This window comes from Microcebus murinus, chromosome 5 (assembly GCF_040939455.1).
Source record: "Microcebus murinus isolate Inina chromosome 5, M.murinus_Inina_mat1.0, whole genome shotgun sequence".
NCBI lineage: Eukaryota > Metazoa > Chordata > Mammalia > Primates > Cheirogaleidae > Microcebus > Microcebus murinus.
This window is the reverse complement of record NC_134108.1, coordinates 93652904-93680301: the sequence shown is the minus strand read 5'-3', so window position 1 is coordinate 93680301 and position 27398 is coordinate 93652904. Positions and strand designations below refer to the sequence as shown.

Genomic DNA, 27398 nt, shown 5'->3' with positions numbered 1-27398 from the left:
GTTTGCACTGTCAATTCTGACTAAAATGCTAGTGTTACTGAGCAAGGAAACACTGAAGACATGACCCCCAGAGACAGATCGCAGCGAGCTGCTGCCACCTTGTGGTGGCTTGGTGCAAATACGGGAGCAGCAAACCCTGCTGGGGAGCAAGCTCACCAAAAACAAAATTTTTAAATGTGTGTATAAAAAGCACACAGTCTTAAGGCCATGTGTACAAAATGGTTAAGTTTATTCAATGTCTTGGATGTTCTGGTCAAACATACATATGACATACAGTCTTAACTGCAAAGAAAGCTTTCTTGACTGACATGACTGACCTCAGTTTCCCTCCCCAGCATACAACACCCTAAAGCCTAGTCTAGACCAAAGTGCTCTGGAACAGCCAACAGATAGAAAAGATAAACAGAAATCAGCTGGGCCATAAAAAGTACTCTGAAGTCACATGTTATTTACAGACAATAACAACTGGGTTGTTTGGGGTAGGAGGCGGGAGCGTAGCCAGCGCTGCTGCAATGAAGGTGCAATAGTCCCGTCCTTCCCCACTTTCTCCTCTGTCCTTACCCCACACAGCTTCCATCGCCATTCCCAGAGCTTCCAGAGTGCTGATTCAGCTTCCTCACCACTGTCCCTCAACTTCAGTTCAATTAACACTGTTATTGGCGATGAAGGCAAAGAGGAGGGTGGGGGAGGGGAATGGGAACATGGGAGGCCTCTTCAGATGAGGAAGATGATGCCCTCAGACACCATGACCTGGTTGTCATCCTGCATCTTGGTCAGAGCAGCCTGGATCTCCGCTGAAGAGAAGGGCTCTTCTCTGTCCCGGTTGATGGATTCTGTGAGGCGATTCATGCCCACTGACTGTGCGTGAGCTTCCCGGAATACATCCAAGAGGGCCACCTTGAATGCCTTCAGTCTGCCCAAGACAAAAAAAACAGTGGAGGAGGAGTCAACAAGCCCAAATGCCCTCAGGCAAGATCCATACTGGGAAAATACAAGGTATTAATGCAGTAGAGGTGGCCCTAAATATTCTCACACACACATGCCTGCCTCTGATGGCTGCTCCACACCTGAGCATCCCCCTTTAAAGCCAGACTGTTGTACTACAGAGCTTCCTGCACAGTGAGAAATAACAGCACTTTAAAACTAGAGGCCTCTGAGTGTGGGGGAAGTTGGCATTCCCATGCACTGTAGAAAGGCAAATTGGTCAACACCTATGGGGGACAATTCAGCAACACTTAAGTAAAGTTTTAAAAGCACATATCCTTTTGGCCCAGGGAGTCCATTTCTAGGAACTCACAGCTACACCCGCATGAGTGTACAGTGAAAAGTTTAAGAATCTTTTACTATAAACAGGGAACCCAAATGTCCATCATTAGAGACCTCACTAAATAGTTTTTTATTCAACCACACTATGGAAACCCTGCAGTCACTAAAAAGAGTGAGATCTGTGTGAGCCGATTCAGAAGCATTTTAAGATATAGTTCGATGGTTATGTCTGGGGAGTGGCATTACAATTGATTTAATGTTTTTTCCTAAATATTTTTCAATATTTTTCAAATTTTCTTCATTAAACATACTGTTATGTGTTGAAGGTATAAAAAAGGAAAAAGTAAACCTTAGCTATGGAGTTTCTTTGATGTCTAATAAACAAAATTTACAGATAAATTCTTCATTTCAAAAACAAATGTCCAAAATTTAGTGAAGAAAAATATATCTTTACTACTAAGAAGTATTCAAACTTACAATAAGACACAAATTTTGTCCTTGCTGTTCTTCTTTCTGATCCCACAGGGACACAATTCGAATTCCCAGAGAGGGAATTATTAATAAAGCAAACGATAAAATATAAACAACTGAGGATTCTGGGTAAAGGATATACAGAAATTCTCCAAGTTTTTCTCATAGCTTTTTAGTAAGTTTGAAATAAGAATCAGATATAAAATGTTTTTAAAACGCTTGAGGCCAGGCACCATGGCTCTCGGCTGTAATCCTAGCACTCTGGGAGGCCTAGGAGGGAGGATCGCTCAATGTCAGGAGTTTGAAACCAGCCTGAGCAAGAGTGAGACCCTGTCTCTACTAAAAATATAAAGAAATTAATTGGACAACTAAAAATATATAGAAAAAATTAGCCGCGCATGGTGGCACATGCCTGTAGTCTCAGCTACTTGGGAGGCTGAGGCAAGAGGATTGCTTGAGCCCAGGAGTTTGAGGTTGCTGTGAGCTAGACTGACGCCACGGCACTCTAGCCTGGGGAACAGAGTGAGACTCTGTCTCAAAAAAAAACAAAAAGAACCACTTGGGCCTCTAGTTTGGAATCCTGTAGATAACCAGCAATTTTTTTCTTTCTTTCCGCAAGAGCAAGTTCTTGCCTAAGTAATAAATGGAATTCCCAAAAGGGTAAGAGCAACTTCCCTACTCACCTGGATTCACTCAACTCCACCTTCGGGGACTCCTTGGTCTCCTGTGAGTCTGCTGTCTTTGGAGTATGCACTTCAGAGGATGGATGGTTTCAGAGATGGAGAAGACAGCAAGGTGAAGCCATTTCCACAAATACCAGAAGTCCTCTTCTCCACTCCCCTTCCCTTACCGAGCCTATTCCCTAGGGTTCTTCCCGGGCCAGGCAGAACAATCAGGATATAGGGTAATCCCCACAGGATGACAAAGGTACTGAGTCAAGCAGGAGGCTTCAAAAGACATGTTATCGGGGATACTTACACTAGGTGGGTCAAAAGAGCACAGTTCACCAAGGTAGAAGTAAACAACTGAGCAAAGCTTTTCCCAAAGATTTTGTGGGGTTTTTTTTGTTGTGGGTTTCCCCTGAGGTTCTCCTGACACAAACCTTTTGGACACTGGGCCCCAAGCAGGAAGCCGAACAGGAGCCCACAAGAAAATACAGTGCATTGAGCAACTAAAAGAATTCAGGACTCAAAGGAACAACCTCTTTGATCAGTAAGGGACACTCACTCACCTTGAGGCATTTCCTCCTCTGTGTCACTGAAGTCATAGGGGTCATATGAATCCCCCTCTTTGGCATCCGACTGGCGAGTCCTCCTCCTAAAATACCCACAGCAGTTAACAGAGAGAAAGGCTTTGGGGAAGCCCATCCCGTGCCTCTGACCACAAAGAAAAGGAAATAGAATCATCCATAATTAAAGTGAAGCACTAGGCTTAGGCCTGTACCAATTGCTACTTTTTCTGAAAGAGACTGAATCTCCAGACTAGAACATAAACAGGCTGTGCTTCCCAGTGCTCTTTTCCCATATATTCCACCCTTATAGACTCAACCACAAGCATGCAGAGAAAATTATCTCAAGAATTTTGAAATACATATTCAAAATCCTCAGTGAGTGGGTTACTGCTCTTGCTATTCAGCATTTCTCTAGCGGGAAAGGGGTAAAAAGCAACATACATATTAAACACAAGTGTTAGCACCCCGCCTGCCCCTGAAGAACCTGACATCAGCAAGTAGCACTGGAGCCAGCCTCCACCTCTCTCCCCAGCCCAAATTGGAGCCCTTTCATCTCATTTCATTCTGCCCCACCTTACCTCTTCCTCTTCTGCTGAGGTTCCTCCTGGCTTTTCTCCTCTTCGTCTTCTGTCTCTGATTCATCTTCACTTCGCTTCTTACGTTTCTTCTCCTTCTCCAGAACCTAGGACCAAGGCAGGTGGTTGCGGGGTGGGTGCTGGAGAGGTCACTGATGCTGGAGACTGCATCGCAAACTCTGATAAGGGTCCTTTCTGCACCATCAGCAAGAGTGACTTCCATGTTTCCAATGGCTTACCTAGCCTCTTGTCCCAAAGTCCTAGCACCAGGGGCAGGGAGAGAGGCTGCTACTCATCTTTTAAAAATGCTAAGAGGTGTGTTCAATGCCCTTCACAGAGTACATACTCAATATATGTTTACTGAATAAAAAAACAAATGAAAAAAGTGTTCAGCCCATAATGGTGAAGTGGAAAACAATTTAAGACACCCTCCAACCTAGCAAAGAGAAAGGGCCAGGAAAAGCTTATCAAACTCACAACCAAATCCCAAAGGATTAGAATTCCCCAGACTAGGGAAGAGATAGACAACCAGAAAAAGGGAGTCTAGGCTTCAAGGTTTGGTATCTAAATGACACAGACATAGTGTCACAAACAGAAATAGGGAAATAAGATAAGGGGCAAGTCTGAGAGTTCAACTTTTAACATGAGCTTTAGAGGTGCCAATGGGACACATGAAGAGACTGTCAAGGGGAAGGGTACAGGGAGAAGAGGAAGATTATCCAGGTAACTCCTTTGGAGATACCCACATTTTTAAGATGCAAAGGAAGGAGGGGTAGACAGAAGTAGTTGACTGAAAGTATGACACATCAGTTAAACCAGAATCCCTAGGAGCCCTGGCTTCCATATTTTAAAGCTTGCCATCTGCTTTTCGGGTGCAGCCAGGGTTGAGAATCACTGTGTGTTCCAGAGGAAGGAGCAAGGCAGGCTGAACACTGGCAGACAAATGCTGCTTTCTGTTGACAATCCAAATGCAGGTGTCAGCCATGACTTATGTAAAAAAGCATCTCAACCCAAAGCACCTGAATCCTCACCTTCTTGAAGTAAGCATATTGGACCAATTCCACAGCTTCCTCTGCGTCCTGCAGGTCCACAGTCTTGCTCATGCGGGCCTTCGCGTGGGCCGTGGCCAATCGAATCAGAGTTTCCAGAGTTCGGGCTGTAACTGGAGATGTCTGGGGAAGAAAACTCAAGGATTACTTACCCAGAATCCTTTAGACACGCCCATAATTCCAACTACACAGCAAGGGCAATAAAAACACTACTAAAAAAGCTCCAGGAAGCCTGAGCAAAGAATTCAGAGCTCTTCATTCTCTATAAATACCATATAAAATTCAGAAAGATAACAAAAATGATCAAGGAAATATATGTAAGAGAGTACTGAGGGAGAAAATAAGGCATCTCAAGGCTGGAAAGATAAAAGACTATAAAGAGTACAAAAGTGAAGGGAGAAAAATAATCACTTATTGCAGGCCTACAACACACCAGGAAGTTTGCTTTCAAATATATTCATTCTGTCATTCAGCCCTCTTAATAACTTGGAGAAGTTTTACAGATGAAAGAAATTCAAAGAGCTTCAATAAGTTTTCCAAGGTCACACTAATTCCTGAATCACCTAAAAAGCTGGGGAAACCCCTGCCTGCACCAGCAGAACTAGAGTCCCAACCAAGGGATTTACAAACCCCATGCACCCTAAGATCACATCTTAAATGGTGTCTTATGCTCAGTTCTAGGTTCAGTGAGAGGGCCTCTGACACATGGAACAAGTTCACATGGAGGGAAGAACAGTTAAAAAGAAAGGGAGCTGCTTAACATGAAGACAATTGATATACAATCTCCAGAAAGCAAAATTAAAATCCATGGGTAGAAGTCATGAGGAAGCAGGTTTAACCTCAATAAATAGAATATTCTAAGACTTCAACACAGTACTGTTGTGAGCAGGCTATCTCTGGTTGTGTTAAGATTCCAGAAGACAGAATGTGTGTGAGGCTGAAGTAGATGAGCTGGGATCGTGTCTAAACCCAAGAATCTATGTCTACGTCATAAAATGAAGGTTTTGAACTTGGGTCTGTAAAATCCTATATGAATGACACTGCCCCTAAAAGATTCAGACAAATTCAAGGACAGCTATATCAAGTTACTAGAAATTCCTCTGGATAACCATCATGGTTGCCCAACTGCTAGTCATTTGTCAAAGTCCAGCCCAAATATCACACTCTCTGGGAATCCTTCCTTAACATTATACCCCTTCGGGGAACTTTAAAGGAGAAATTAATAGATTCTTCATCTATACTCAAATAGCCTTCCACATTCCATTCCTTTGTAAGTACCACACTGGGGTACTTACAAATATGTATAAAAGATCTATCTGCCTTTCTGTTTCCTTCTCTACATCTGAGCTCTTTGAGGAGGGCTCTTATTAATTTTACACTGCATGTAAGAGTAAAGACTAGGTCAGTTCTCAGAAGTCACTCATATGTTTGCTGAATGAATCACAGCTTCTGGAGGCCAATGTTATTTGAACTAATGAGATATATCTTATCTCTGGGGTCCTTACTTCATTTTCCCTTGTAAAATAAAAAGGTTAAAATTATGTAACAGGAAGCCCTTCAGACCAAGAAAGAAGCACTAAGTTAAAATGTTTTCAAATCCCCCGACAGCAGGGACTCCTGCCCCAGCCATATTCCTAAGGGACCCCAGATCAATGCTACCCTGGGGCACTCACCCTGGCGGTGTCTGAGCTCATGCTATCCTGGCTGCGCAGGCGTGAGTACTCCTCTGCAATGTAGGCAGCCGATTCCTGTGTCAGGATGGGCTTGATAATTTTGGCCACATGGATGTACTTCTTCATGAACACTGCACTCACCATCTTCTCCCTGGAGCCACACACAGTAAATTCCATTTCTCTGCCATACTTTATACTTGCCTCAATTAGTGCTTTGCCTCTCCTGAGAAAAGTCAAGCTCAAATGGCACAGCAGAGACAAGGCCTAGAACCCATTATCACAACTCCCATTTAAGTGGAACACACACAAGGCCCTTTCACATATCTTTATTTTAATTTAATTGTTTTAGGTATTATTTGTGAATCAGGTAGTTTAAGTAGGAAGTTTAGGTATTATTTGCTCTGTTGTATAGGTGGGAAAACTATGGCTCAGAGAAACTAAAATGGACTCAAGTTCAGTTTTCTGACTCTAAATTCTACATTCTTAAACCAACAGCTTTGAAGATTATGCTATGCTTCTTACTGCAACATGGCCAAAAAAAGAGGTGTAGGATCCTACATTTCATGCTTTGAGGACCTGATCACAAGTCTCCTTTAACCAAATCTACTTGCAGAGTCTCCAATGCTTGCCTTCTACTGAGCCTTCGCCACAAACAGCTATACGACACGTGCAATTCATGTATAAGGAAGATATCATACACCCACCACCAATTGGGCATGTTGCCAAAACCTTCTATTTTAAGAAAAGATCTGAACCTGAGCTGAGCCACTCACAAACATTTACACAAACATCTGGGCAACTGGCCCAGATAAACGGTGTATCTGTGGACCTAGAAAAAAAGAAAACTGGCCCACATGGTTATGACTCCAGGCATGACTTTGGCCCAGGCACATAATGCCTTAAATAAGCTCAGATATACATGTGTTCTATTATGACACAAATCTCAGGTTCCCTCAAGGGAGAGGTATGAGGAATGCTCACTTTTTCTTCTTGGTCCCGTGCAGAAGGTTGTCATGTTTCTCATAAATCTGGGTGTCCTGCTGGTCCTCCTGGTTAAAGTTGGGATCATCGGTGGCCAAGATATCCACAGCACTACCCAAGGGCATAGCTGGTAAACCAAAGTTGGGAGAAAGGAGAGTGAGAAAGAGTTTAACTCAGGAAACTGCATCTTCTAAAGCACAAGAAAGGAAAAGACCAAGATTCACAAAGAAAGGACCCAGAAGGAAACCAACATGTGGAACCACAAATAAAGAGGGGGAAACTGCCTGACCCACAGAAGTTGCTCAAAGATATGCCCAAACCCAGAAATGGACAAAAGACACTACCTTAGGATAAACTCCAGTGAGCAAGCAAGGGAGGTGGCTAGGCAACATCACCCCCGGACACTGAAACACCTGCCACCACCACCCAGGCCGGGCCAAAGACAACAGCATCTGTTTAGGAACCCTTGTGTTAGTCACTCTTACTCTCCTCATGGCCTCACCATCGCCATCCTGCTCCCCGGGGGCTCTGTAACGGTGCATCCTGAGGACGTGGTCCGAGATCTCCCGATCCTGCTCAGGATCCATCTGATCCAGCATGATGAAAAGCAAGTCAAATCGGGACAGCAGCGAGTCCTGCAGCCCAATGTTCTCCATTGGGGTCTTGTACTGATCATACTGGGGAACACAAGAAAAAAGGAAGTGACCATCAATAGGAAGAAAGGATAAAGAGGCTGGATTGATTCTGGGAATGAGACTGGAAGGCTAGATCTTAGAGAACAAGACAAAAAAAAATGGCAGTGAAAAAGTATTTTAAAGCTATAAAACATGTAAATCACAACATGAAAGTTAATAACAAAAAAAAGAAAAGAAAACAAATACATAAATCATCTCTTCCACCTGCAAACCTTCTTTAACCGAAGTTCAGGTGACCCGATCTAACTCAGAAGCCCCACCTCCTAGCATAGGAACCTCTAACAGGGTGAGTGTGGGTCCCAAAACCAGCTCTCTCCTTCCCAAGCTTGATTTTGCTCTTCTCATTCCCAAGGCAGTATCAACTCTAAAAGATGATTCCCTCTCCCCTACCTGTCATAAACACAAGGAAAGCTGGTTAGGCCAAAAGAACTACAAACTTTGGAGTCCCTTACTCAGAAGGTAATGAGTAAAATTTCAACCAAAATGGTCAATGATCTATAAATCATAATGTCTTAGGAATCAAAGGAGCTTTTTCCTTCGGATCCAGGTACCCTGATACTCTTATCTTCTAGTGCTGGGCCTACTAGGCTGTTGCCTACCTACCTACATACACTTCACAGTCAGAGAGCATGACAACCTTGTAAGTAATGATTTCAGGTCCTGCCATTTTCTTAAATTTCCCAATCATTCTTCTGAATGATGTAAATACACAGTATCATTATTAATAATTTAAAAACCATCAACTGGATTTGCAAAAAAAAAAAAAAGAAAAAGAAAAACATATAGTTTTCAACCTAGGCTACATAATAAAACCAATCTGTGGAGCCTTTCTAACCCATAGCTACCAAGCATGCCAACTCAGAGATTCAGATTCAGAAAATCTGGACTGGGGACCATGCATCTGTATGTTTAAAAAAATACCACCACGCCAGGAGCTGTGGCTTACGTCTGCAATCATAGCACTCCAGGAGGCCGAGGTGGGTGGATCGTTTAAGCTCAGGAGTTCGAAACCAGCCTGAGCAAGAACGAGACCCTGTCTCTACTAAAAATAAAAAGAAATTAATTGGACAACTAAAAATATATAAAGAAAAAATTAGCCAGGCATGGTGGCACATGCCTATAGTCCCAGTTACTCAGTAGGCTGAGGCAGGATGATTGCTTGAATCCAGGAATTTGAGGTTGCTGGGAGCTAGGCTGATGCCATGGCACTCTAGCCTGGGTAACAGAGTTGACTCTGTCTCAAATAAAACAAATGTTCCCATACACCGTGTGATTATAAACTGCCAGAGTACATGTGAGCTCTGGGTTCAAATCCTGGCTCTGCCATCTTCTAGACTGTGGCTCTTCAGCAAGTTATATAACCTTTGTGCCTCCATTTTCTCACCTGTAAAATGAGGATAACTACCTACTTCCCATTGTAGTTACTGAGAGGTAGTTACTGAGAGGATGCAAGGAGTTGATACCTATAAAGCATTTATAAGCTCTAGTTATTACAAGTATTAATATGATACAATCGTTAGAGAGCAATTTTGCAATCTCTACCAAAATAAAAATGCATACAACTCTTAATCCAGTAATTCTATTACTAGGTATTTATAATATGGGTATAACAAAATAAACATAAAGGGATGTTCATTGCTGCTTCATTCATAGTGGGAAGGAAAAAGGGAAGCCACTAACGGCCTATCAAACAAAAATTAGTTTAATAAATTACTATAAATCTATACAATGGAATACTGAAAGCTGTTTTAAAAAGGTGGGGGGGGGCAAAACTCTGCAAACCAAGGAGGATAAATATAAAAAGTTAAACCTAAGCACATCACAGTCATGCCAAAAACAAAGATAAAGAGATAATTCTTAACAAGGAGATAGTGTATTTGCTGGTACATGCTTCAATTTCTGTTTTCTGAAACACTCCATAGCTGTTATCTCTTAGAAAAAAGATAGGAAGGAAGTTTCATACTATATCTCTCTGTTGTATTTAGAAATTCTCCTGTCATGTGCATGTAGCACTTTTATTTAATGACAGACAATACAGGTGACCTGGGTTGTACTACAGTCATTTTTTGTTTTGTCCTTTGTATTGTTAAAAAGTTATTTTAAAATCGGCCGGGCGCGGTGGCTCACGCCTGTAATCCTAGCACTCTGGGAGGCCAAGGCGGGTGGATTGCTCGAGGTCGGGAGTTCGAAACCAGCCTGAGCGAGACCCCGTCTCTACTAAAAATAGAAAGAAATTAATTGACCAACTAAAAGTATATATAGAAAAAATTAGCAGGGCATGGTGGTGCATGCTTGTAGTCCCAGCTACTCGGGAGGCTGAGGCAGGAGGATCACTTGAGCCCAGGAGTTTGAGGTTGCTGTGAGCTAGGCTGACACCACGGCACTCACTCTGGCCTGGGCAACAAAAATGAGACTCTGTCTCAAAAAAAAAAAAAAAAAAAAAAAAAAAGTTATTTTAAAATAAACAGCTTTCCAGGGGACTCTGTTGTACAGGAATGGGTGAGGAATCACTACTCTAAACCAAGGACAATAACAAGATGATGACCTTACTTTCAGTCTTTGGCCTGTTATTCCCCTGGGGCACCTGGAATAAACTTCTCAGCAAAACCAAATGAAAATGAGGACAATAGTTAAGGGCCTGATTCCACTTACCCTGCCGTAGACGGGGTTGGCAGCTGCCAAAACACTGCAGCGGGCATTGAGCCGAGCGTGGATGCCAGCCTTGGCGATGGTCACTCGACCCTGCTCCATCACTTCATGGATGGCTGTGCGATCCATGTCAGACATCTTGTCGAACTCATCAATGCAAACCACACCTCGGTCAGCCAGGACCATGGCCCCGGCTTCCAGACGGCGCTCCCCTGGGATGTGAGGAGGTAAAAACATGTGCTCCAGTCCCGGTTATAGAGGACATAAGGGAGGGATTTCAATCTCCTTCCTCAGAACTTCTCACTGTAGCACGAAAATGCAGTAAAGAGGTTTCATCTCCAAGAAACTTAGAGGAAAGCCTGGGGGGGGGGGTCACCTTTTCAGCTCAAATCTGAATATCTGTCTGTCCCACTTTGAGCCCTATGCAGCTAGCCTCTCATAAACTTCCTTTATATGTTCTCTCTTCACCCCTATCCTCATGTGATAGCCCAACCACACCTGTTCTCTTTTCACTGGTCTTCAAATCCCTTCCTGTAGTTCATAAAACAGTATAATCTTCATTTTTATTTCCCTTCCAATGTGCTAAGCTTTCTCCTTTGAAACTCTTTCAAATCACTTGGGAAACATTCGTGTAAACAGAAAGCCACCGGAAGACTTAAATAATTCACCCACCACTGCCAAATACTCAGTCCTCATACAATCTGGCCCCAACTAGCTTCTTAACTATCTTCAGAACACAAGCCATGCCTAGAGCAAGCTCAAAGAATCTGTGCTCAATCTCACTGTTGGGCCTTTGCCAAGGACCCTTACACCTTTACCTGTTTCCTGGTCTGTGGTGACAGCGGCCGTCAGACCCACTCCAGAGGAGCCCCGGCCAGTGGTGGGGATGGCCCGGGGTGCAGTGCAAAGCACGTACCGCAGAAGCTGAGACTTGGCAACCGACGGGTCTCCTGCGGTATGGGGTGGTGATGATTCTCTAAGAAACTCCAAACTCCCCACTCCCCACAGCAAGTCTACTTTTCTAGCACAGCTCTTGACACAGAGATACACAGTAACTGGTTGTTAATATTATTTCCTTCACTTTTCCCTTTACCATTCATGGGAAAATGTATTTTAGCTATTATAAGTCAGGAACTCCAGAAATGATTTTTTAAAAAAAGATTTATTTTAGCCTCTTGCCCTAAAATACTGCCAGGTACAGAACACACATTCTTACTATTTATGTCTCCACAAGCTAAGACAAGAGTTTAAAGCAAATCCTCGATACCATACCTATTAGAAGAATATTGATGTCCCCACGGATGTGACTGCCATTTTCTAGGTCTCGTTCCACCCCTCCCAAGAGCAAGCAGAGGATTGCCTTCTTGACATAGTCATGTCCGTGGATACTAGGAGCCAATGACCTGGCCAGCTGGTCAAAGATATCCTAGAGGAGAGACAACCAATAGAGTGAAAAGCTAAGTGAGATTCAGTGGGGTTTTGCAGAGCTCCATTTTATACTTTGGCCAACAGAAAATGCTTGAAATATACAAATCACATTGTTAGACCATTATCAGAGCACATGCAGAGGCAGCCTAGATTCCAAAACTTGTTTAGAGGTTTAATCTTTAAGAAAAAAAAAATTGTAGAGCTGGCTTTTTTTCTGCAAAAAAAAAAAAGAAAAAAAAAATTGTTCCTAGCTTCAACATTTTAGGAATAAGACTGTGTACTGTGCTTCAGCAGTAACCTTTATCACACATTCATACAATTTAGAATTGTAGCTCAATTCTAAATGTGGACATCTGTCTTCAAAAAAAAAAGATAGGAAATAAAACATAACATTTTAAATTTAAATAATGTATCACTAATGTCTTCAGTAATTAATAGACTTATTGGTACTCGTAATATTTGTATTAGGCTCACTTAGCAGCCCAGCAAGTAGTACAAAAGAATTATTAAGAACAACCAGCAAAAACACCCTTTCACACTTGTTGATTGGGACAAAAACCAGAAGCTAGTACTAAATATTTCAGAGAAAAAAACCCTTGACCGTTCCTCCTGATCCAGTACAAAGACAGCCATGCACCAAAATACAACTTTTTTTCTTTTCTGAGACAAGGTCTCACTCTGTCGCCCAAGCTGGGTACAGTGGTGTGATCATAGCTCAGTGCAACCTCTAACTCCTGGGCTCCCCAATTACAAATCCATTTCCATACTCATATCTCTAAAGGATTCTCAGACCTTGGAACGGGTTTTACTGAACTTCTTGATCTTGGCTATATCCTCAGCAGAGAACGAAGGCTGCGCGTCCTTGCTCATTTGCTTCACATTACAGGCAATCAGGACAGTCCTGGGACAAAGAGAGTTAAGAGGAAGTCTGTTATATTCGATTCCTAACATCAGTAGCTAGCACCTCCAGGAGTAAGCCTTTGTAGGCTACTAAACTAGACCAGCAAACTAGTTTTTTATGGTGGTGGGGGCGGGGAGGTTGGAGTGGCTGGGGGAGCGGTGTGTAGCTATTCTTAATTAAACAAATGATTCTGTATATGACTCAAATATACTGATCATGTCCCATCTCTGGAATTTATTTAGCTCCTGATGATCCACAGAGCTAAAGACAGAAGTGTGTATGGGAAGGAGGTAGGAATAAGTGAGAAATTCCCAGATAAGCCATGAGGCTGTAATCGCATCATCAATAACTCCCACTTTTGGCTTAAGATGTTAAGTATCACCAGCTTCACTGATAGAAAAGATGTATCAGGCTGGGCGCAATGGCTCATGTCTATAATCCTAGCACTCTGGGAGGCCAAGGAGAGAGGATCCTTTGAGCTCAGGAGTTCGAGACCAGCCTGAGCAAGAGTGAGACCCTGTCTCTACTAAAAAATAGAAAGAAATTAGCTGGACAACTAAAAATATATAGAAAAAAATTAGCCGGGCATGGTGGTGCATGTCCATAGTCCCAGCTACTCGGGAGGCTGAGGCAGAGGATTGCTTGAGCCCAGGAGTTTGAGGTTGCTGTGAGCTAGGCTGATGCCATGGCACTCTAGCCCAGGCAACAGAGTGAGACTCCGTCTCTAAAAAAAAAAGAAAAGAGGTATCAGAGGCTATCCCATCTCCCACGCAGGTAGAATAGTCCACCTATCTCTGGGATATGGCAAACTGGAGAAAGGATACTACCAGAAATGGAAGCTGCCAACAGCATTCCAAACACTTTACAGCAGACCCTTTACCTGAAGGTCCCTGAGGTGTAGCCTCCCTTTTTTCCAGGAAGACAACGGTAGGTTCCCACCACCTGGACTCGGTCACCAGGCTTTGCTTTATCCACCAAGTCATCATCCAGAATGACGTCCACAGAGCGGGGAAGCTGGCCGGCTGGGGCCTTCTCCGGCATCTCCTGGATGGTGATGGTCTGGTGATCCTTATAGACAGAGAGGCCGTATTCTGTCTCAAGGGGATTGTTCTCCTCATCCTGGAAAAAGGCACATCGAAAAGTAGAGTCATCTCAGTCCTGTCTTAAAAATGCTACACTCATCTGTTCTGGAAAACAATAAGATGACTTCATGAAATTTTAGTACACAGAAGCCAAACGAAAAATAAAAACCTAGGTATCTTCTCTATCTTTTTCTATCACTATCTCTGTTCTAGCAACAAACCATCTAATGGAAGAAGCAACCCATAGTCTGAAGGGACCGTGGCTATATCAGCATCTAAATTAAGATTCTTAATTTCCCTACTAAAGCTGAATACGTGCTTACATTCTAAAGCAGTTTTTCACTGCTACATAATACCCAACAAAAATGTTCACCAAAAGCCATGCCTATAATGCTCATAGCAGCATTATTCCTAATAGTCAAAAATTAGAAAGTATCCAAATGCTGTCAATAGTATAATGGTTAAATTAATGTGATATATTCATATTATACTATACAGCAATAAAGATGTATGAAGCACACCTATAAACAACATGTATGGATTTTATAAACACAATGTTGAGCAAAAGAAGCCCCAAACAAAAGAGTACTTAAATAAAACAGAAAAACCTGCAAAAGTTATCTATGCTGTTAACATCATGATAGTGGTTACCCTAGAGTAACATGGGCCTTCTAGAAGGACTTCTGACGGCTAGTAAGGTTTTGTTTCCTCGTTTGAATGCTGGTTATACAGGTATATGCAGCTTTCAGTAATTGTATGTATATTAAACTTCAATAAAAACATTTTTTAAAGTTTTTACTTCCTTGATAATTGAATTTTCTAAAAACACAACAGCTATCACTTACTGAGTACTTGCTATGTGCCACGCACTGTACTATTATTTCATGAAATTATCTCATAATTATCACAACTACTTTGTAAAGCAGGTATTTTTCACACTTTATGGACAAGGAAATTGAGACTAGAAGAGATTAAACTAGGTAGCAGAGCTGGACTTGACACACGAGTAACCCCAAAGCCCAGCACACTAGACAATACCCAGAAGACCTGGACCAACGTATTTCACTTCTGAAGCAAAGAAGCTGGGCCGCAGTAACCAGCAGAAAAGTAGTCCCTGAGTACTGCCTAAAGAATAAATTATAGAAAGTGGAGACTTCAATAAAGAAGAAAACAAGATGACTTTAAAAATGCACCTGCCCTGAACTAAAGAGACATGGGTCCTAGTCCGTAAGGCCATCACTAACTGGGACCCTAAGCAATTCATTTAACCTCTGTGAATCTCAGCATTTCATCTGGAGGTAAACTAAATAATTCTAAAGTATGTTTCAAGTATGTATAATTCTAGGATACTCATTCTTATTTTGGTTTGTTTATACGTTTGATTTCTCCACCAATTTAAAGACTGATGACAAGGACTGGGTCTATTTATATCTTTGTCCTCCACAGTGCCTACCAATGCTTTGGATGCAGTAGCTCTCAATTAAAATGTGATGGGGGGAGAGGAGGTATTCTTTCATAGAATGAGTTCAGACATCAAGTAATCAATATTAATGATCTTGTGTCTCATTAAGTAAGAAAAGCTTTGCACTGTCCTGAATCCGGATCAATCTCAACACTAATAATAAACAAAGCCCTTTACTATGCTGCCTTTCTCCCAAACCCACAGTGAAATATCTGCAAAGATTACACAGTAATGTTATAGCACAAGTACTTTTCTAGTTTACTTTTTTTTTTCCTAGTTTACTTTTAAAAAGCAGAAGATAAAATTATACATGATTATGACTATGCTAAGAGATCTATGTAGGTTGGATGACTTTTTTCCTTCTTTTGACCATTCATAATTTTCTAAAGTGAATATTAATCTTTCTTTAAAAAAATAAGAATTGTGAAGCTGGGCACGGTGGCATGAGCCTGTAGTCCCAGCTACTCAGGAGGCTCAGACAAGAGGATCGCTGAGCCCAGGAGTTAAAGGTTATAGTGTGGCACAATGACACATGTGAATAGACACTATACTCCAGTCTGGACGACACAGTGAGACCCTGTCTCTAAAAATAAATGAATGAATAAATGAATTAATGAATAAATAAATAAAAATAAGAATTGTGGACTTTCCTTATTAAACTCTGGTCAAAAATCAGTCTTTCCTTGGGATTAATACTTTCACTCTCTCTACTTCTAGAAAACAGACTTCAGATATTACACTATTCCTTATTAAAGGAATATTAATATTAATAATGTTAAAATATGTATCTTTGACTTCAACCTCCAAGGAGGCCCAATCAACTCACGCCCCTCACCTTGGTGGGATAGACGGCGCTGGATGGAAAGGCCACCAAGGTGGTGAGATCAGAATAACGTCGCTCTATGGTCTTCTTGGTAGCAGGACAGTAGTGGACACTGCGGACAACTTTGGGACGAACTAAAGAGCCTAGGAATGGAAAGTGTGCATAAAAAGTCATCCAACTAAACAGTGATAGAGGTGGGACCTAAACCCATACAAACCTATGACAATTCCAAATACTGTGTTCTTCCATCTAGGTTAAGCTATTTCAATACTACCTGTCTTTTACCCATTTTTACATTTATATATAGAATACCACATTTATGTAAAATTTTAATAGCACTGATTCCAACTAAAAGACAGTAGGAGATTATGTTTGGAATGAGGGGACTGCCAGGAACCAAGACTCCTCCAGCTCTCAGCAGAATGAATTCTGCTAACACAAGTGGTCACTCGAGGTCCTCCTAATCATCATGCATGCTCAGCTACTCTGAGTTTTACCACATAATGTCAATGCTCCACCCTCTGAAGCCACAAGCTACCCAGATCTACTTTGCCTATCCTGTTTCCCCAGTCTCCCTAAGTCCCCCCACCTCCATTTCCTTAGTGTCCCCCTTTAACACACTCACATTTAGTGACAATGCCCTCCACACAGACCACACAGCTAAGGAAGCAGGAGGTAAGAGTCCGGGGAGAGACGTGCTTAGAACCAAAACTGCCCTCCAATCCTATGTAGAACTCCTCATACTGCTTGGCATAGGTAGCATCAATGGAGGCCACAAAATCCTTTAAGGCCCGCTGGAAGGCAACCAGTTCCTCAAAGGCATTGCTCAGGAGGCTGTATATGGGCAAGAGAGAGAATTAGACAGAGAGGGCAGAACTCAAAAAAACTGAGCCTCCAAACAGTAGACATTCCTAGATCATTAAAGGCAACAAGAGAAAATCCAGCTCCTACTTTCTCCTGTTATCCTACAAGACTAAGTAAAATACATCAGAACTGAGGACCAATTTTAATTCAACTTATCAAAGATATAAAAATCACATTAAATTAAAAACATTAGAAGAAGAGGCACTTAAGAAGAAAATGCTCACCACCTACTTTTGGAATGAAAAAATGTAGGTGCGGATGAGCCATGAGGGCTTCTGGGTCACCCCTGTTTCATTTAGGTCCTCTCCAGGGAAGCCTGTTCCAATCCAGACAAGAGGGAGGGGAGCTATTCTCCCTCAGAGCCAGGATATCCCCCTGGAAACCCTTGCCACTCACCGGTTAGCCCTCTTCTCATTTTTTCTGCGCAAGTCATTCACATTGACAATCAGCCGGTAATGGTTGTCACTGATCAGCTCCCGAACTTTGCTCTGATAAATTCCCTGGTCTTCCTGCAAAACAGCCACCACGTATCACAAGAGCCACAAATTCAAAAATAAAATTTTTCAAAAAAGAAGCAGTTCTCACAGCAAAATAAATGAGAGTCAATCACTGTGACATAGCTGAATCCCAAGTATATGTTTACCGATTTCTCCCTTTTATTCACTATCCCCAAATTCCAAATACACCCTCCCGGGAGACTGTAAAAATTATAATGAATTCCTCAAAGTCTATGCTATTACTCCCACCATGATCAACAGCTTTTCTGTATAGTCATTTTTCATCCTTTAACAGGGAATTAAAATGGGTTCATAAGAAGGCTAAAAGGAAAATAAGTAAAAAACCTTATTAAAATGTAAACTTAATGACAAAAGGAAACAATGCCAACAGATATTTGTTTGCTTGACTGTAGTAATCATCTCACTATGTATATCAAAACATCATGTTGCCCACTTTAAATATATACAATAAAAAGTGTAAATTAAACAGACAGAATTTTAAAATTCGAATTAAACGGTTTTCATTTTAAAATTATGTACGGAATTAAAATATTTTTCCCAATAATAAAGAGTTATCATATCTGAACCTAAAGGAGTAGGGAGCTTTAGCTATTTGTTTACAACATCAACCCTTCAAGATGCTTCATCAGTAGTCTATGGGTTTATCTTGGATTGCATACAAAACCCCCTTAATCTGCATACAACACTTTTTCATCTGCATCTCCTGTGGTATTGAAAAAGAATGCAACCAAAATAGGAAGTCTTTCCCTCCTGGTAGAAAATGAGTCACTAAAATCTTAGCACCCTACAAGACTGCAGGTCATTGCCTCCTTACAGCAGTCTCTCCTCCACCATCCCCCCAAAATAGAGAGCCAGACACGACGTGGAAAAGGCCAACGTGGGTTTTGCCATTTTGTTTGCACTTGATAGGAACCTGTCGCCTTTCGCGCGCCCGGACCATCGCCTGTACTCAGGAGAAAGTTACAGATCGCTCTCCAAGGTCACCTACAGAACACAAACTGGGGACTCACTCCACAGCAAGAGAAGCTACAAGGTTGGGTGGGAGGCTCCGGGCGGGCCGGCAGAGCCACGGCCCGCAGTGTGGAGGTCTGGCGGGCCTCCGGCTCCCGCGCCCTGTCGCTGCCGGGGCGAGGAGCGGCATCCCGCGCGACCTCCCTCGGCTGGTCCACGAGAGCCCGCGCCGCGGCATCCCGCTCACCTCGTCGTCCAAGAAATCCAAGTAGTCTCTCTGAGCCTCCCGCAGCTCCACATCATCCAGCACCACGGTCCCCGCCATGCCCGCTGCCTTGGAACTGCCGGTACCGAAGAAGCGTGAAGGGACCCAGGATGTCTCCGCCCCGGCGCGGAAACTTCCGAACTTTTCCCGCCACCAAAGGCTACCAGGAGGAAGAGGCGGATACGCTGGGAGCATATACACACTATGATTGGCTGAGTCCTCTGACGCCGGAATAGCGAGTGTCCAATCGAGAGATTCCTCTTCTTCGGGTTTTCCGCTCCGCGCCTTGCGTGGCGGGAAATGTGCCATCCGGGGTGCTCTGACTCTCTCCGCCCTCCTCCGCCCTCACTGACGGAAAAGATGACCAATGAGGCCAAGAGGAGGGTCTCAGAACAGTCATTGGGCAGCCAAAGGGGGCGGACCGCAGAGATGGGAAGCGCTGCATTCTGGGAGTTGTAGTCTCTCCCCTTTTCCGGATGTTTTGCTGGGTTTTTCAAGCTTCGGCTATGTGACCCCACCACAGTGACTACATTCAGCCTGGTGGTAGGACTGTCTTTGAAAGTAGAATAAACGTCAGAGAACGGAATTTGTAACGCAGGAAGGTGAAAACATAAAAGCAAATCGTTTCTAAGATGTGCAAATCAGAACTGCCCTCCAGTGGCATGGGGGAAAGAATGGATTTTGAGAATCTATGAGATGGAAATTAGAATCATAGCATCTTAGGGAAAGGTTAGTCAGGACCCATTTGCTACCTGAATACCATTGCCCGAAGGTCCCCACAGAGATACCAGGCTACAGAAGAGGATGAAGTGAACAAAAAAAATTTCAGTATGTACCCAGCTGCTCTAGAGAACATCTCTTGTGTTATTATACAAAATTCTGAACTACACCATCTTACTTGCAAATGGGTAAATTAAAGGCTTTCTCACCTTATAAAAAAATTACAGGATCCTTTTAAGTAAATTAGTTTACTGAAAGTTACACACAAGAGAACAAAGTGTTTCGCGCCACTAATTTTTATCAGTCAATAATTAAGATATAGCACATATGAAATTATAATGATTAAAAGATCAATTGCATGTCCAAATTTGTTTGTGTTTAGTCCTTCTTGGTTGGTTTTCTATTATACTTCTAAGGTTTATTTTGAGGTATAATTTTATGTATGCATAAATGCACAAATCTTAAGTGTACAGCTCAATAAATTTTTACCCAAGTACACACTTGCGTAACCACTCACTGCACAATAAAGAACATGCCCATTGTCCCAGCATATGTTTTTAATTTTACTGAACAAGAAGCTAAAATAGCAGATTGCCTGATAACCAGACATTTGGTAACTCTTTATCTGAAATTCTGGACAACTGATTATTAGCTTATGTTTGAAGGTCTCCAGGACTCACTATGTACTGATAAATATTCTAACTATAATCTGCTTAAACAAAATATATATGCCATCTATTTGTATGTGTGTATGTATTTCTAGTTATCATTGTTCAGTTTAGAGTTACTATATGTTTTGTGCCATCCCAGTGGGCAGATTAATCAACCCATAGTCAAAGAAAAAAGACCATCACTTGACTGCTTGCTTTTGTGTATATTAACAGGCAAAAGAAAAAGAAATTCTAGAATGAAGATCCTGTTTGCAATTACATAGTAAGAGATAATGAGTTAGTAACTTCAGACTGTCTTTATCACTTGATCATAGCTCTCATTTTATGAATTTATGAAACACAATACTAATGATATTCTCTGCTCTGGACACAACTTGAAATTAATCCTAAAAGAACCAGTTATTTCAGACCAGCAAAGAAATCAAGTCTTTGCAGTAGAAAGTCCAAAGGAGTGGTGGTCTAGAAACCACATCTTTGATTCTAACACAGTTTTTTCTGGACTTTTGTTTCCTCATATACAATATAAGATGAGGAAGTTGAATTAGTAAATCTCTAATAATCTATCTCACTCTAACATTCTGTGAGCCTGTGGCAAATTTGAAAACTATGTAAGCACAATTCTATTGAATGAATTAATCACACCATGGTCCTTGAGAAGGATTTGATTTTCCCTAATGTCATCATCTTCAGTTGAGAACAACATGTGGCTATTTAGTTGGTGTTTCTCCCTTCTTTCATTAGGGTATGAGATCTTTAGACAGAGAAAGCAACTTCCCTTTGTTATCCTCCACACCTCCAAACTGCTTAGAGAGAACCGTCAATCCAGTTGTTGCTAAAGAAAAGTTGGGGCATTTGTAATATACATACCTCATAAAGAGTCCAGCTGAGCTTAGCCAACGGCCCTCCTCTACTTCTGGCTCAAAATTAAAAAGCACATATAACCAAATAAGTAGTGTATCAACAGTTTCCATACTTGCTCACATTCTTGCTTTCCTCTGTATACATTTTCTTTCCACCCTAGGCCTTGATGGACCCAAGCCGATCTTCAAGGCTAAATAAACGCTAGGGGGCTCACTGGAGAGCAGAAGTGTGCAAGAAGACAGTGGAAAGAAAACAAAATACTGCAAAGACATTGCAAAGGACATGTGCTACTTCTATTTTTCCATGTCCTCAGGAACCAAAAAGTACCCAAAGGCACACTACAAACCCATAATAAATATTAATACTAAATGATAAATACCTTTATTTAAAACAATGAATAGCGTTACATATTGCAAAACATTTCAAACAATATCCTGTGATTAATAACTTGCTTCAGGCATTCAGGAAAGTATTATAATCCACTAACAGTCCTTTGACACTCAAAAACCATAAAAGTTTGTAAGTCAGAAAAATCTATGCCTCTAGGTGCTAGACCAGTTTAAGGAATAATCTACAGGTGCAGGCTCACCCTGGCCAAGCAGATCTGTTCTTTTCTGCAGCAGGAATAATTCAGAAGCTTCCCCAGATGCTATAGTCTATAGTCTTGGTGTCTTGAGCACCAAGACAGGCAGATTTGGTTACTCTTTCTGGCTGCTCTACTTATCAGCTGTGTGACTAGACAACTTACTTTACTACTTTGTGACTTAGTTTCCTCACCTTTCAAATTAGGTTAGAAGTTGTATCTAGCTCAAAGAATGGTTTAAGTATTCAGAGAAGTCAACAGATGTAAAATGTTGAGAAAAGTACCTGGCATTAATAGTTATTAAGCATTAAATAAATGTTGACCATTGGTGATGGTGTGGATGGTAGTTGGAGAGGGATCAGGGGATGGAGGAGAGGCCTGGCACAATGGCTCACGCCTGTAATTCTAGCACTCTGGGAGGCCAAGGCAGGAGGATTGCTTGAGCTCAGGAGTTCAAGACCAGCCTGAGCAAGAGTGAGACCCCTTCTCTAATAAAAATAGAAATCTGTCTGAATTTGATATGTGTGCTTTTTTTTTTTTTTTTTTTTTTTTTTTTGAGAGAGAGTCTCACTCTGTTGCCCTGGCTTAGAGTGCCATGGCATTAGCCTAGCTCACAGCAACCTCAAACTCCTGGGCTCAAGTGACCTTCCTGCCTCAGCCTCTCGAGTAGCTGGGACTACAGGCATGCGCCACCAAGCCTGGCTAATTTTTTTCTATCTATATTTTAGTTGTCCAGCTAATTTATTCCTATTTTTTTAGTAGAGACGTGGTCTCACTCTTGCCCAGGCTGGGCTCAAATTCCTGACCTCAAAGGATCCGCCTACCTTGACCTCCAGAATGGTAGGATTACAGGCATGAGCCACCGTGCCAAGTTATAAGTGTGCATTTTTAAAGATACAGTCTCTTAATGTAACAAAATGATGAAATTTAGCCTTATCTATCAACCAATCAAATAGTAGTTGAGCATCTGTTTACCTAATTCTGTCCTGGAACAGAGACTTTTAGGTCAGTGCTGCCTGACAGAAATATAATGCAAGACATATATAATTTTAAAATTTCCAGTAGGCACATTTTAAAAAGAAAAAAAAAAACAACAAAAACCAGGTAAAATTAATTTAATAATATATTTAATAATATTCAAAATATTATCATTTGAACATATAATTAGTATAAAGAAGTATTGAAATATTTTACTTTTTTGTACTGTCTTAAAAGTCCAGTATATAGGCTGGGTGCGGTGGCTCACGCCTGTAATCCTAGCACTCTGGGACGTCAAGGCAGGATTGCTCAAGGTCAGGAGCCTGAGCAAGAGCAAGACCCCGTCTCTACTATAAATAGAAAGAAATTAATTGGCCAACTAATATATATAGAAAAAATTAGCCGAGCATAGTGGCACATGCCTGTAGTCCCAACTACTCGGGTGGCTGAGGCAGAAGGATCACTTGAGCCCAGGAGTTTGAGGTTGCTGTGCGCTAGGCTGACGCCATGGCACTCACTCTAGCCTGGGCAACAAAGCAAGACTCTGTCTCAAAAAAAAAAAAAAAAAAAAATCCAGTGTGTATTTTACACTTACCCACATCTCAATTCAGACTAGCCACATTTCAAGTACTCAATCACTACATGTGGTCTGTGGCTACTATACTAGAACAGCTTTGGAGTATAAAAAGTTATACCTTAAAATAACTTATGATTTACCTTGAAATAATAGTAACCATTTGTTGAGCATGTTCTATGTGCCAGACACTATGCTAAGCACTTTACCATGTAATTTTACCCCACCTGGTGAGATAGTTATTTTGAATCCTCATTTTACAGGTGAGGAGACTAAAGCTTAAAAGATTCCAGAATTCCTAACCAATAAGGATCAGGGGCAGGAATTGAACCCAGGTCTATATGGCTATATCAAATAGCATTTAAGAACAAAACGAGCATGTTACAATGCAAATGCAGAGTCTGACCTATAAGACTCAGTAGAATTTACTTAAATATTGAGCAAATATCTTATATTTTAAAATATTTTAATTGAGTTTAAAAAATGTGTTATAGGCATAGTTTGAAGTATTACATACATTAAAAAATGACAGATACAGATTTGCACTGGAGTGATGAGGGAAGGCTAATGAAAGGAGGCAGTATTTGATCTGAGGATCAAAGCAGGGGTCCCCAAACTTTTTAAACAGGGGGCCAGTTCACTGTCCCTCAGACCATTGGAGGGCCGGACTACAGTTTAAAAAAAACTATGAACAAATTCCTATGCACACTGCACATATCTTATTTTGAAGTAAAAAAACAAACGGGCAAAAACACCCACATGTGGCCTGCAGGCCGTAGTTTGAGGATGCCTTGACCAAAAGCTAGTCAATATTGCCTCTAGGCAATCACAGCCAAGGCCCTGGGAGATACCAGCGTGGCTGAAATGTAGGGTCTGCAAGAGAGGTGAGTGCAGGGTAGGACTGGAAGCAAGTGAGTGCATGAGGCCTAACTGTAGACCACACTGACTAGCAGAGTAAGTAGACTGGGCTTGATTTAGGAGGCAAAAGGGAGCCATTGATGGCTTTTGAGGAAAGGAGAGACACTATCAAAGTTGTGCTTTAGGAAGATTAATCTAGCCAGGGCATGTGTAGAATGGATTATTTGAATCCATAATAAAAAGAAATGAAGCCAAAAAAGGAGTCTTCAAACAAGAGTCAGAAAAGAAAGGATGAGGGTGAGACATTTCAGGGGGAAACTGACAGATCTAAAAGCTATTTGGGGCCGGGCACGGTGGCTCACACCTGTAATCCTAGCACTCTGGGAGGCCAAGGTGGGAGGATCGCTCAAGGTCAGGAATTTGAAACCAGCCTGAGCAAGAGCAAGACCCCCGTCTCTACTAAAAAAATAGAAAGAAATTAATTGGCCAACTAAAAATATATAGAAAAAATTAGCCGGGCATAGTGGTGCATGCCTGTAGCTACTCAGGTGGCTGAGGCAGAAGGATTGCTTAAGCCCAGGAGTTTGAGGTTGCTGTGAGCTAGGCTGACACCACGGCATGCTAGCCCAGGCAACAGAGTGAAACTCTGTCTCAAAAAAAATAAAAGCTATCTGGATAGACATAGGAAGGAATGAGGAAGAGGAAGGAATAAAAATTATAATTATGTCACATAATTAGACACAGTGCCTCAAGGGCTTACAAAAAGCATATAGATGTTACTGACCTTTACTTAGATCTATATTTAGAATGAACAATTGTTTTGTAGTTAAGACACAAAGGAAAAGAAATTTCAGAGACAGCTAAGTCTCCCAGAACAGCAGTGGTCTGGAAAAGAATGCAAAATTGACATTTAGTTTCAATACATTGTAGAGGATGTAAGGAAAAAGAAAGGGTGGAAAAAGAAAGGAAATCATATTTTGTTTCATTTTAGAACAAATTACTATATATATATATAAACTATACCTTCGTAAAGCAAAGTGTCTACAAATTATGCTTCAATCAAGTTTATTCTAAAAATCTAAGCAAAGAATATAAATCAAATCATAAACGCATCCTGACTGCATCTGGTTAGAAAAGAGGGTGGACAGCCAGTGCTGCTTGGAGCAAGTTGAATATTCATTTTTACTGGATCCATGTCATTTGTCTAAGAAGCTACAGTTCCTGTCCACAGCATTCACAATCACTGTGATAAACCCAGAAGCCAGGGCTTGAGGCGACTGAATCTCACTGTATCCTCTACTCACTGAACATTTGACAACATAGGAGCAGAATTTGAAAAAAATGTTTGCAAGGCACTGTGAGATAAAAGCTGTAGAAATGGTTGTATTGATCACTCACTCGCTCTTTTGAGAAATAAAATCACCTCCCCCTATCTTGCACCCCAGCTCATGCCCAGAGTTCCCTCCAGCATCTTACTACATTCTTCCAGCGGAATGATGGGAATCTTTAGATAAAAAGAAATACAGGCCTTCCTTCTTCTTCCAGCCCTCCAATATTCTGTTGGCTTTTGAAAGTGCAGAGAAACTGTTGGCACTCTGATTTCATCGTATTTTATGTGCTACAAGGATCAAAACAAAAATCTCTAAGAAGCTTAGAAGTTTAATGTTCACCTCTTTTTCCCAGCCTTTCACTGGATCCTTTGATGAGCCTCCAAAAAATATCTCTGATCCAAAACTAAACCCAGATGGAAATTTTTCCTGGCCTGTGTCCATCTGGTAAGCCACCTGTTTCTCTCCATGCTAATACAGGAAGCGGATATGAGGAACTTGAAGGTGTTGGCTCAGAGCCTTACAGGTCTGGGGGACGTGGCTTTTAAAATAATTATTCTTTATTCACTGGCATGCTTCAATGCCACCTTCATTACTTGGAAATGTAAATTACTCCAACAATATTTATTAAAATATAAATGAATATCAGGGTGCATAGTAGAATTTCAGAGCTGGAAGTCACTCTATAAGCCATTTAGTCTAAAGCCCCATTCATAACTTAGACAAGTGAGGGCCAGAAAAATAGGTTACACTTTAAAATCAACATATTTAAAATGAAGGGTTTTTTGGGGTTTTTTTTGGTAGAGAAATACTCAGGGCAGAAAAAGACCCTGAAAGGTAGATTTGAGCAAATCAAACTTTTAGAAGTGAAATATATAGTTATTGAGAGAATAAATAAATGGAATGGTTAAATCCACAGCGGATACATTTGAAAAGAGATAAACTAGAAGACGGAGCTGAGGAAATTGCTAACATGCAGCAGAGTGGGGAAAGAGGAAGTAGAATACGAAAAGTGATTTAATAGTCTGTTTAGGCTATATCCTATATTCCTATAAATGCAAAAAACAATGGTGAACAAAATAATTGGTAAATACGAAGGTAAATCTAAGAAAGTGTTGACTCTAAAAATTAATACTACTTAGTAATAATGACTAACTAAGATGGCAGTAAAAACTAGATACGAATCGCTAGCATTGTCTAATAAATAGCACACTGGTCAGTGATGGAAATATTCTATTTCTGCTCTGTCCAATATGGTAGCCATTAACCACGTGCCACTACTGAGCATTTGAAATGTGGTATGCAAATAAGGAAAAAAATTTTAATTTTATTTAACTCTGATTAATTTAAATTTAAATATCTATATGTGGCTAGCAGCTACTATATTAGATACCACAAGACAATAATAACATGGCAAGTGGCTAGAGCCAATTAAAGTTAAATATCCTAAGGTCTTTATATTATTTGGGAGGAGAATGGAGATTTTGAAGGTATTTATTCATGTTAAAAATTCAAGGATAAGGACTAGAAAATTGAAATATTAATAGAATGTATTATTTCCACATAGCAGAGGGAAAAGAAGAATAAAGGAAACACTATCAATCCACAGAAACCAAGAAAAGAAGTGGGGAAAACAAATCAAAGAAAAGCATGGTAAAAGTTAACAGAAAGCACAAGAAACGTAATAGAAATAAACTGGTCTATTCTTACAATGGAATACGGAAGTTTAATGGAGCTACCATATCAGGAGAATGCCGAATGAAAAAAATCAGGCAGCAAAAGATATGTACAGTATTTGACCTTTTATATAAAGTTTTAAGATGTACAAACTTGCTATTTATTTTTATTAACATAAAAATATAGCATAATAAAACAGTATGCATCGCAGGCATTCTGTATTACTCTGCTCTTAGGTTCTTCTCTCACCCACTCCACCTTCCT

At 41.1% G+C, this 27398-nt stretch overlaps 1 protein-coding gene across 2 annotated transcripts; it reads right to left on the bottom strand.

The window, feature by feature from the left end:
- Positions 1 to 204: 204 nt before the first annotated feature.
- Positions 205 to 19215, bottom strand: MCM3 (minichromosome maintenance complex component 3). Of its 2 annotated transcripts, XM_012760875.2 has the most exons (17): positions 18867 to 19215; positions 17547 to 17659; positions 16912 to 17120; positions 16299 to 16429; positions 13800 to 14038; positions 12811 to 12919; positions 11863 to 12016; positions 11409 to 11540; positions 10594 to 10802; positions 7749 to 7923; positions 7247 to 7373; positions 6266 to 6416; positions 4575 to 4715; positions 3547 to 3650; positions 2969 to 3054; positions 2421 to 2490; positions 205 to 913 (listed from the first exon to the last, which is right to left on the bottom strand). In XM_012760875.2, exons 1-17 carry the CDS (start codon positions 19191 to 19193, stop codon positions 715 to 717), a joined length of 2676 nt encoding a protein of 891 aa, XP_012616329.2. In that variant the 5' UTR covers positions 19194 to 19215; the 3' UTR covers positions 205 to 714. The 2 variants fall into 2 exon arrangements, with proteins under 2 accessions (XP_012616329.2, XP_012616330.2); XM_012760876.2 differs by lacking the exon at positions 17547 to 17659 and having other exon boundaries at positions 18867 to 19036.
- Positions 19216 to 27398: the final 8183 nt, after the last annotated feature.